The sequence below is a fragment of the Anas platyrhynchos genome, chromosome 14 (genome assembly GCF_047663525.1).
Source record: "Anas platyrhynchos isolate ZD024472 breed Pekin duck chromosome 14, IASCAAS_PekinDuck_T2T, whole genome shotgun sequence".
In the NCBI taxonomy this organism is placed as follows: Eukaryota; Metazoa; Chordata; class Aves; order Anseriformes; family Anatidae; genus Anas; species Anas platyrhynchos.
Window position 1 is genome coordinate 7,737,610 of NC_092600.1, and position 11,804 is coordinate 7,749,413.

Genomic DNA, 11,804 nt, shown 5'->3' on the forward strand with positions numbered 1-11,804 from the left:
TCAAACTTGAAGTTCTCAGTTGGTGTAAAGGCTAATTACCCAATCAGACTCTCCTTCAAAAGAAGTGCTCAGCTGGGCATACAGCCCACCTGAAAGGCAGATGCAAAGCACCCACACTGCAAAATTATTTACTTCATACACATTTATCAACTATGCAGGAAACAAAAAGTTATTCTAAGCATCAACAGAAAGTAGGCATTTCTGTACTTTCAAGACTGATTATAATTTATATCCAACGAAATTAAAAAAAAAAGAATTCATTTAATATAGATTCCTGACAGCATCTCCACAAGAGAAATGACACTGTATTACATATGTAATAAAGTAATTCTTAAGTTGTCTTTAATAGTTATATTACTACAAGGTGAGAGAAGAATAAATTTCTCAGAATTCCCATTAAATTAATTTTTAATATTGAATTATATGTTCCTGAAAAAGACCCACTGAAAGTGTAAACACCCACCATGTAGTTGGAACGGTGGAACTGTCAGTTTAAATTTCTGTCAGTCAGATCCCTCGCTTTCACAGCTTAAAGCAATTTAAAAAAAAAAAATGAAGCACCCCCAAAAAGGCTGCAAACAAATGGAAATAAGTCAGAATAAAAAATAACTTTAATACGTGGCTTTCACCTCACATGAATCATTTAACAAAAAGCACACATATTTGTTTTTTAACAATACACATACAGTTCACAAAATATTAAACGTTCTCATCTGCTTAGTCACAACCTCCCCCCAACAGGTGCACTATAAATGCTTTGACTGCTTGTATAACAGAAAAACAAAACATAACATACACCCTCAGAATTTATTCTGCTTCTCCTTGTAGTGAGCTAATGTGTTTTCATGTCATTTCATCAATAATGCTACACATAGCTGCATCTTTGTCTAAAACCTGATCTCTCTTGCAACCAGAACGTTCTCTCTGTTTTTCACTCTGTCCAATGCAACTGTTGCCATCATCAGTGTCCATTGGTTCTGTTTTCACTCGCAGCCCTCCCTCTGAGTGAGGCAGGTCATCAGGCAAAGAAGCCAGGCAGTTCTGAATCATCTCTACAACTCGCTCTAAATGCTTCTGAAATCGTTCTGCAGTTTCCAAACGCTGACGTTTCTGCACTTCCATCATGACTCGCAAGGTCTCCCTAGCTTGGTGAGGACGGTACTCGTTTATAAGATGATGGACATGAACAAAAAGCAGTTTCAAGTCCTCCAGTTTCTCTTCTCGCTTTATACTCCCTGGACTCCTTATCAAGATATCCAAGAGATCCAGAAAGTTGACCAGGATAGACATATTAAGCTTTCTTAATTCCTTCTTGTGATCAAACTGCATCGGATGCAAGCGCTCAATACCCTGGCTTTCCAAGGGTCGGATAATTAGATCATCACACTGAAACTGATTACCAAACATCATGTAACTGTCTTTCACAGGCGGAGGTGGCTTTGGGGCCAGGCCCTTACGGATATTTTCATCGGTGTATTCTTTTATGTATTGCATTGGAGGCGGAGGAAGAGCACTCACTTGCTGGGGCTCACCCATTATTGCACGATGGAAGAACCTAGGGAACGCCAAAGAAACACGTTATACACCCTGTGTAACAAACCTGTAGTACAAATAAAGGTGCTGTGAGGGCTATGTTGAGACACCGCACCAAGCAGAAGCTGTCTCAGTGTGTAACACACAGGGAGCTCCCCAATAACCCCAGGTTAGCGTTACACGGAGACACACCCCCACCCCCACTCCCCTCAGACGCACACAGCAGCCACAGGAAGAGGGGTTTAAGCCCTTCCCTGGCCACGGCCCGACCCAGGAAGGGGGGAGCGGCAGCAAAACGCCGCCGGGAGGCAGGCCCGGCCCGCAGGGCGGCCTCCACAACGCAGCCCCCCGGCTCCGGCCGGGCCCTGACAGGACCCGAGGCGGCGGCAGGACGGAGCTGCCCGGCCGCCTGCCCTCACCTGCGCGCCGAGCTCCCCTCAGCCTTCCGCCAGCACCTCGCTTCCGCCGGCACCCCCTTTTGTTCCTCCTGGCAATTGGCTTGCTGAGAGAGGGTTGGGAGAGAAGCGCGCTCTGATTGGTTCTTCTGAACGCCGGTCTTCGGTTTGCTCCATTCAGAGAGAGCGCTCTCTCCGGAGGCGGTGCCGATCGGTGGCTGGGGCGGGGCGTCGCCATGGAGGGGGCGCCATGTTGGGGCTCGCGTGGCTCTTGTAGGCCAGAGGCCCCCTCGGTGCTTATCCTCGTGTGGTGTCTGCCAGCCCAGAGCAGCCGGGGCTGCTTGGAAGGAAAATACTCGGAGTGGGGTCCCCAACGGGATTCTGACGTTGAAATATGCCACTGAAATATGTGGTGGTCACACGTAGCTCTTCCGCGCATCAGAAACTTGGGTGTTAGCCCTGGTCACGAAATAAAAACATTTGCCTGCAAAGTGTGTGCAGTGTGCTTTAGCTGAACATCCGAGCCTGAGCACATACAGGCTGTCACAGCTGGGCTCCAGTGGTCTCCTTTCATTTTCGTTCCACAAAGAGCTAAAGAAAAAAAAAATGTGGATTTATGTTTTCCACTTTCTGGGTCTTGGGCAGCGGGGCTTGCTGGCATCACTTCTGCAGGAATTTCTCCCTAAATGGACAACCAAAATACGGTTTTTGATACTTAGGCATTTATGTTCTGTTCCTTCTCTTCCTCAGCAGGTGGCAGTAATATCCTTGGTTTTGCAGGAACCCCTTGTGTATACATGCAGTATCATTTAGAGTTTCTTTTCAAGATCACTTTGGGAAAAAAGAAAAAAATATATTACTTTGGATCCTGCCAATTATTTATAAAACAATGCAAAGGAACTTCAGAATTGTTAATATGACTAGAAAACCTGAAAACATTTGCTGCTTCCTTTTTGCTGATTATCTAAATGTTTAAATACTCCAAAACTAAAGCACTCTACAGCTGGGGCAGGGCTGATGATGAGTGCAACCCCTTCACATCAAAAGAGTCTGGCAACGTATATTTTGGCAGAAATGAACCCCTTTGTGACATCCATGATTTAGCGGGAAGGACAATGTCTGTCACGTAGGAAGGAAGGGTAGCCTTCAGTGAACTTACTGAAGAAATCTCGCCCATTATGAAGGCTGATGCCCTTATTCTTTGGAAGTGCTGTGTTAGGATTTACACATATTCAAAGATAATCGCTGATGACTTCAGTTACCTAGTCAAGTATCTGTTCATATGGCCTATGTCGTGTTTACAGATATAGACCCATGGATTTCTTGAGTAACTGGGCCTCGGTGTAGACATGTTGTCCAAAAGAAGATATGTCCAAAGGAGGAAATGACTTACAGCTTTGATTCAGGAAGAACTGATGCTACATTGGTTTGGGTGCAATCTGTATCTGTCAATAATTTCTAGACTTCCAGATCTGATGTTGTCTAATACCTGAAGTAATGTCTTCACACTTTCTACCCTGGATGTCAATACTTCTACTTAAAATGTGAAACAAAGCTCTTTACATTAAGGATTTTGTGGTTCCCCAAGATGTGAATTAATCTAGTGTTCTTTTCAGGAACAGATCCATAATGACTGAAATGTGATGAGCACCGAGTAGTGTAAGCTCTGAATGGATTGTTCAGACACAGGAGTTTGAGTACAGAAAGCTCTTATTCTTTACGCATAAATATCCTAAAGGCCAGCCATGTTGGGCAACACAATGCAGAAGGAACAAAACAGTATGACACGGTTTGGCCATGTTGCTTTCTGTTTTCATCATTTCAGCACTGTATCTGGGGAAACCAACCTTTTGAAATGTGTGAGTTGTGCTAGTATGGAACTTGTTAGTAAAAGCCACCTTTAAGAAAACCAGTCATTTGGTTCCCAAATAAATATATACTAAACAAACAAAAAAAAAATCAAAAAAAAAAAAATAAAGAATGAAGAAGTTTAAAAAGTTGCCACCATTCACCACTTTCCTATCAGTTTGTGATCATGTCAGTTGAGAAGCTAAACAGTTCGGAGCAGAAAATCACATACCATCAGTAAGGAGGGATCCAAGATGACTTTTTTTTCCTGTTTTTGGTTTTGTTTGTTTCTTTTGTTGTTTGTTGTTCCCATAGGGTGGTGGTTTCTAAATACTACTTCCATGCATACAAATAATCATTTTGAAGAAGGGAAAGTGTTCCAGGATGAAGATACGGATCTAACCAAGACACATAAATATGGAACTGAGAACATGGTTTCAGATACAGGCAAGAGGGTGCTTCCGTGCTGCAACTAAACAGTTTGCTGATTTGGAAAGAGGAGTTCTCATTCCTTCACCATGCATCTCGGTCCTGCTCTCCTTTCTTCCTACACTGCTCCTCCAGTCTCAGTTTCTGGCTGTGCAACATTTCATTCTCATTGTTGGAATGAGACAGGAACGAGACAGAAATGAGACAGTAAGACGATGTTTTCATCAGTGTAAGACATTGGATTGCAAAGTAAACTGATGCAACTCCAAACCCCACAGAAAACATGACTGTAACTTTCCTGGATTATGTTTTCTGCTCTTCTCTTGAGTTGAGTAGACTCACTGTGCTATCCAGTATCAGAGCTAGCTTTTAAGTGAGGAGAAAACACGGGCAGAAGGAAGGGAGGAGGTCAAGGAGATGGTGAGGGGAAGGGTTCTCCTCTCTGTGGCAGCAGCTGTTAGTTTGTCAGATCATCTTGGTACTACAGACAAGGAATAAAAAAGTACCACCTCCAGAGAGGCACGAGAAAACCCAGTAGTAGGAGGTGCTAACCTGCCTCTGGTTTTGTTGGACTTTCCAGACTTTGATTTCACATTCTTTTAACAAGAGCTGAGCTTGATTCTCGGCTGCCTTGCACTCTGTGAACTGTACAGCAAGGCAGTAAAATTCAGTGACTTCAAAAAGTGGAAGATAGTGGGGAGCCAAACATTTGTTTTTCAAGTGATCTTGATCTTCTTGAGTCAATTTCCCAGTCTGTATGTAGCAGCCAACAAATGAAAGAAGAAAAAAGGTTTTGATTCTCATTCTTGGTAGCATGGCCAATTCTCAGAAGGCCCATGAACGACCCTTTCCAGCATATAGGGAGCTGCTAACATTTCCTCTACAGTGCTTCCAAATGAGAAATTAAGAACAGTGGTGGGCGTCATGCACAGCACTCTACAATTTGCTTTCTACTGCATTTCAGCAGTTTCTAAAATGAGGATGCTGTCCAGTACAAGTCCACTACATGTGGACAACTCAATACAGCTCAATTACTACAGCATCTCCATTTTGTAAATTGTAGGAATGAACCTGGACGCTGCTTCGAGAGATGTTGAATCAGTTCAGGGATGTTATCTGCCTCAAAGACAGAAGATCTTGATTTATTGCTATGGTTAAGTTTGTTCTGGTTTTCTTCGTAACTAATTTTAGGCAAATTGGCATGTTTAATTATCAGCCATTCCTGCTCTTTTAATTCAGCAGCAGTGTGTAAAGTGTGTGCCACTGAAGCATGCTAAGTTATCTTAGCAGAATTTTGAGTCCAAGCAGTGGATGAGCACAGTATATACAAAACTCATTTTCATGCACAGTCTTATAACAGCCCTGCTCCCTTCTGTGCTGGAACGTATTTCTTCAAATTTTGATTACTACTGCAGTTTAAGTAGTAAATAAAAGGGTTTTGTGTGTGTGTTTGTTTTCTAAGTAGTCTGAAAAATAACCCCAAAATGATACTCAGTTCCAGTTGCTTGTTTTGTTTAGGTTGTGTTGCATCTTATAGCTTAGTTAAGCAACAAGCTCAGGAATTTCCTTTTTGGTGATTCTTACAGGCTTTGCTGCAGGATATACAAGGGAGGAGGGGAAGAGAAAGGGAGACAGTCGGGGGTGAAGGGGACTTAAGCTTTATGTCTCCATCTGCTATGGTTAATTCCCATCTCCATATCTCCCGCTGTGGCTTTGGGAATTAATGAATTTGCAATGCAGTGCTATGCTGCCCTTTCTTTCTGACTCCTCAGACTAAAACATCAGCTGCAGCCTATGTGTGCACTTGTAAATGTAGGAGATCAGTTTAGCGTTCCTCCCATGTAGAAATTGGGACACACCATTCTTCAATTTACGAGTCAAATTGCAATTTGCTATACAACCTATTAACACAGGTATGTGAATAGATACAAACCTCAACGGAGTCTGGACAGTTATTTAACCATGAAACAGATATCTCACTACTTGTTCATAGATTGACATGGCTCAAAATCCAGGCATATTTTGTTGGAATTAGCCAGCATTCTTTCCTATGCTCATACTCACAATGTTTCTGGAAACAACCCTCCTACCTGATGATTAAGTCAGATATTAATGCTGGGTCTTTACACGGTCACGAGTCTGTGGTGACTGCCTGTTCTACCTTGTAAATGAAAATGTGTCCAAAACTGTGTCTGTGTGGCATAAAAAAATACTCCCTGTACAGCCATCAGCAGCTTGGGTAGCTGTAAGCAGGTCATGCTGTCAGAATAAACCACAGGACTTGAAGTACTGCAGATTTGCCAGCAGTGTAAGTCTTCAGAAGAAAATAATAAGGGACAGCAACCCCAATAGGCAGGCACTAACAAAAGGGCCTGGAGCAAATTCCCAGTTTGGATAAGACACAGTGCAACTGGGTTTTTCTTTCTGCATTTTTGCCTAAGAGAAAGCAGCTGAGCAAAGAATCATTTGTATCACAGAAGAACCTGTCCTAGCCCTGTGCAGGGTCACTGGTATAAAACATGTTCTCTGTGTTCCTGCCAACATCAGTAAGCCCGGGAGTGATTTGCTCCAGGCATTCAATTCATGGATAGCTCACTTCATCCTCCTAGCAGATGCTCAGAACAAGGCTCTGCTTTCCAAGGGCTCCTGAACGGTTCACAAAAGAATCTTGCTCTAGCTCTACCAGAGCAACTCTCTTGGTCACTGGGAGCAGTGTGAGCACATTCAAAGGTACAGTTGTAAGACCCAGGAGAGAGCTAGATGCATCTGGCTCGTAAAGACCAGGCTAATTCTTTCCTTTATTCTGCAGCTTTCTGTCTGGTTCTTTGGGTCTACTGGAGACATCTTTGTTGGGGGAATAATGAACGGCCGAAGAAGCAAGACAGCTGAGCAACCTAAATAGAGTTTCTCACACTCACTAAAAAAGCTAAGTAGCAAAATGGGCTGAATTCTGGAAGCTTCGGAGTTGAGTGATAATCATCATATTGAGCAGCTAGTGAAAAGGAAGAGCTTGCACCCAGACAGAAAGTCTGTCCCAAATATTACATGTTAAAAGTATACAGGTTATCATGTGAGAGTGAAGATGTAGTTGCTGCTTTCCGCTCTGTTTTTTACAAAAACAAAAACTATATTTAACTTTATAAATTTCTCTGCCGCCTCTAGGACATAAGCATTGGTATCAGAGCAGGATGTGCGGGTGGGGAGATTTCCACAGTCTACAGTAATAAAAGTGTGAACTGCATAATCTGGGTAAATCCCCTAAGAAAAATCCAATCCCTAAAATAACATTTTTAGAGCAGAAATAGAGCAGTTGCAGGAGGTAGCAAGGGATGAACAAAGGTGATTAAAAGAAAAGAAAAAAAAATGGAGGCCACTGAAGCCACAGTTGATAAGAATAACTTTGTCGGTAACCTCAATTTGCCAAGCAGAGAAAAGTATTTAATGCACACAACAGATCAAATCAAAAAAAAAAAAAAAATTCCTTTTTTTCTTGCATACGAATGAAATGTGTGAAATGGGGCATGTTAGCAGACTTTATAAAGTACATACATAGAGAAGATACCTAAAAACTTAATTAGGTTGTCTCCTCATTTACAGGATATACTACAGTGGTTTTAAGATACTTAGGGCAGTCCTATTTAATTCCTTTCCACTAAATATACAAATTTCCCATGCCATGCAATATACAGTGGAGCAAAAAGCCTTGAACAAAAAGATTGTGCACATACTATCAGCGTACTCCTGCACCAACATACAAGATTCCAGCAGTGAGATATCTGTGTTAGTGGGACATTTCAGCTGACCCACAGAGTCCTTTCAGGAAGCTGTCTAGTTTGTATCTAGAGTCTACAGACTTGTCTGCACTTCTTCCATCTCTGAAGCCAACTTGGTCTTAGCCAAGTTGGGTATTTCTACCTAAATATACATATTTTCTGCTCCACTGTAGGTGGATCTTGAATCCCTTAAATGACTGAGTCTTTGCTTAAATGAATATAAACCTTTAGTGATAAAATTTCAGTCACCAGGAGGATGATGACATATGGTTTACATCTACACTTCATGTCTTGCAAGCAACAAAGACTTTTCTAAAAAATGTACAAGCCATCATAGTCTTTGAAATTAAATACAATTCAAATACACATAAACAGGTTAATGTCTCGTAAATATGTAACTAAATATAAGTCTTAGGCTTTGTAGTTTTGTATATACATGTAAACCTGGCCTTAAAATCATTAGAGTGCATTCATATTCTGGTTTTGGCTTGCTACACAAAGGTTTGCACGCTTACCACACATGGTTTGGGGGATTGAAGTGAAAAAGGAACATGAAGGTGTAGGTCTGTAGCAAGAGTGGATACGAAAATACCTCAGTCCCTACCTCCTTCCTCAATTCAACAGAGAAGAGCTACCAGTTGACAAAGACACTGCAAAACAGGTAACAGCTCTCGCTGATATCAACTACTGGGTCTATGTCAATGACATACACATCTGGATGTGTTGACTTGTTTGCTTCTTTCCATTCATTCATTTATTTTTATTTTTTTTTCCCTTTGTCTAGTATCTCAATTGGGCATCCTCAGCTTGAATTCACCATAGAAAACTCAAGATGGCTAATCCTGAGTTTTCCTGCCAGTTATGCTGACATAGCTAGGAGACACTCTATCTCTCTAGGCCAAAGTTCATGATTATCTCCTTATAACAGTTTTTTTTCTTCCTACACGTGTTGTATCAGATCTGCAACATCTCTTCTGGAGGTCAGCCTGCCCAGTTCTTCCGCATTCAGATCCAAATCTCATTTGGGCCTTCATTGGCTTGACCTGCATCATCTTCCCATCAGATCTTCTCCTTTGCATCATACCATGCATCATACTATGCTTACACCAAATAAACGTAGTTGCCAAGGCCCGTTATCTGAACATTTGATCAAATCGCTCCCCTCTTCATACCCCTCTACTAACTCATCTCATCTAAATTCTTATCTCATGAAGAAATCAAGCTGTCTGCCACTATGTTCAAAGAATTACATAGCTCTGTCGCCACTACATGCCACCCCTGCTGAATCTGTTCTCCCCCCACATCCTCTTGCCTCCAGCACCGTTGCTCCTCTGATGCCTGCTTGCTGCCTACTTGCTGGCTTCTCACTTCTTTGCTGTCCTGTAGGCCTTGCTTCTTCTGAAGAGCTGCGAGGTCACACCCTTGAATTGCTATTTATATTCAATTTTCTGAAAATACAACATGTAAATCTTTGCTAACAGACTGCAAACCTATTTGGCACAAACTAGGCAAGCTTTTCAGAAAGTCCTTAACGCTGCAGTCAGTGAAACTAGGAAGAGTACTATAGGCCTTAAGAAGTGCTCATAGCTACAAATGCAATGGCATTACAAAGTATGGTTATAAAACCATCTGTACTGGCACAAATCAAGCAATGCCGTTGAAATCCATTGCCTTTTTTGGCATTCACTGATGCTACCAGAATAAAGTCTATACAGTTTTTCAGGGTACTCTATAGCAAATGTTTTTGCTTATCAGTTATTAAAAAAAAAAAAAAAAAAAAAAAAAAAAGGATCTCTGAACATTATTTTAACCAGCAAATTCTCAAGGACAAGGAAAGTTATGCACACACAAACGTAGTCCTATATTTTAGGGATGCAAGCACCTAAATTAGGCGCGCTATTTCCTAGAAGAACTGGGAAGTTAGGCCCCAGTATTGATCCTAGTCTATGAACAGGTAGGAAATCCTCCTAGGCAGCAATGATGAGTTTTTAGGGGACTGCAAACTTGTGTCATCTTTCTTGTTCAACCACAAGGGTTCCTTGGAACTCAGTCACTACTCAGAAATGAAACATTGCTTCACTAGACTTGCGTGTAACGTTTCAACCCATGCTGTGGCTCTTCTGCAAGACCACCAGAAAGGGGTATACGTAGGGGCGTACTGTGCAACAGCTCACTTTTCTCCATTTCTGTTCCATGATACAGCGTGACCTTTAGCAAATTCTCTATCGAACCTATGTATCAAATGCTATCTTTAAATTGTATTTTTACAGTAAATATTGGTTCTCAACTGGCATTGAACAAAATTGATAAGGGATTTCTGAGGATCCCTAGAACATTCTGCCTAAAGAAATGCTAAATATAGCATCAAACAGCAAAGAAGCAATTTGTTACCTCGTGGGTGTGTTGTTTTTTTTCTTTTTGGTTTGGTTTGGTTTTTGTTTTCTTGAAGACTAATAAACAGTATATTCTATTGAGAAATACGGTTTCTAAGTGTGTATCCAGTATATTTTTTTCACACAAACTGAATTTAAAATAATAAAAAATAAATTAAAGAATAAAATAAAATAATCTTCTTTGTTTTTTTCAAGGAACTCTAAAAATACATCAGGATTAGGAAGACCTCTACTTATGCCCTGATGCTACTGGAAACCAAAGCAAAAGTCAGCACTGGTAAATGATCTAGACTACAACAGCTTTCAAAAATGCCTAGTTGATGAAAATGTTTGTCTTGTAGTTTCCCCACATCCCACTAGACCCCACGTCTCCAATCCTCAGTAGCTTCAACAACACAATTATGCATCTCTAGTACATACATACAATATTAAAAATGGAAGGGCAGAAGGAAATGGAATGCATTTCTTTTAAAACATAACAGTGCTGTCATACTGAGCATTAGTGCAAATTCATTATTATTATTATTATTATTATTATTATTACTATTATATATTTAGCCTGGTGCAAACTACCCTGAATGGTGCCCTGAAGTCCTGAGGAAACCAGTTACATTGCTTTTGATGTTTGTGCTCGCTTTGCTGCTGATTATAGGGGTCTTGATTACATCTGCAGAGGGCACGTTATGCCTCTGCTTCCTGGAACATCTATACACAGATTAATTAGAGAGCACCGGTAGCAGACAATAATCAGTGAATAGTAACGTATGACAATTAGTTAGTTATAATTTATTGTAACCAATTGTTTTCCATTTAAATGTCTAATGACTACAAATATTTAGCAATTCTTATACAAGTAAATCCTGGTTATTGTTTTCATTTAGATAGTATGCTCAGTTGCTGCCTTTTGCTTTTGCTTGCGGAGTAGGAACTTTCATGTTATGTGGCAAATTTCCTTGGAACACTTTGTATGAAATCTCTGAGACACAAAGGCAACTGTTAAATACTCTAAATGGGAAGGCACGATTCCTTCAATAACCAATATGGATACATGACCTACTTCTAAGAGGGCCAGAGACACTCATCCTATATATCCATGCTCAGTATGTGCATTTATAACTGTATTTACTAAATGGCCAAGTCGGAGACAGATGCTTCATCATGCCACACCCCTTTAATTAATCCTTAATCACTGATTTACTTTTATCGAATGTCCCTCAAGTGTTATTTTTTCCACAACATTTGCCCTAGAGTGTATTTCGCATGTGCTGTTCGTTTTATGACTTCAGAGAGGATGTGGTTATGGTTTGACAGAAAGGAAGCTTTGCTGTAGATGGGAAGATAAAGCTTAAAGTACCTACGCTGCCTTTAGAAGAACACCTTTTTTTTTTTTTTTTTAAAAAAAAAAAAAAAAAAAAAAACTTAACTGCCTTCCT

The 11,804-nt window shown here is 40.9% G+C and overlaps 1 protein-coding gene across 2 annotated transcripts; it reads right to left on the minus strand.

Moving 5' to 3' along the window:
* Nucleotides 1-589: 589 nt before the first annotated feature.
* MED7 (mediator complex subunit 7) lies at nucleotides 590-2,090 on the minus strand. Of its 2 annotated transcripts, none has more exons than XM_005029904.6 (2): nucleotides 1,953-2,090; nucleotides 590-1,555 (listed from the first exon to the last, which is right to left on the minus strand). In XM_005029904.6, exon 2 carries the CDS (start codon nucleotides 1,534-1,536, stop codon nucleotides 844-846), a length of 693 nt encoding a protein of 230 aa, XP_005029961.1. In that variant the 5' UTR covers nucleotides 1,537-1,555; nucleotides 1,953-2,090; the 3' UTR covers nucleotides 590-843. The 2 variants fall into 2 exon arrangements, with proteins under 2 accessions (XP_005029961.1, XP_071879643.1); XM_072023542.1 differs by lacking the exon at nucleotides 1,953-2,090 and adding an exon at nucleotides 1,753-1,946.
* Nucleotides 2,091-11,804: the final 9,714 nt, after the last annotated feature.

Bases quoted from the DNA above. Each gene is read 5' to 3' on its own strand.
- MED7 (XM_005029904.6), bottom strand. From the start codon at position 1,536: ATGGGTGAGCCCCAGCAAGTGAGTGCTCTTCCTCCGCCTCCAATGCAA.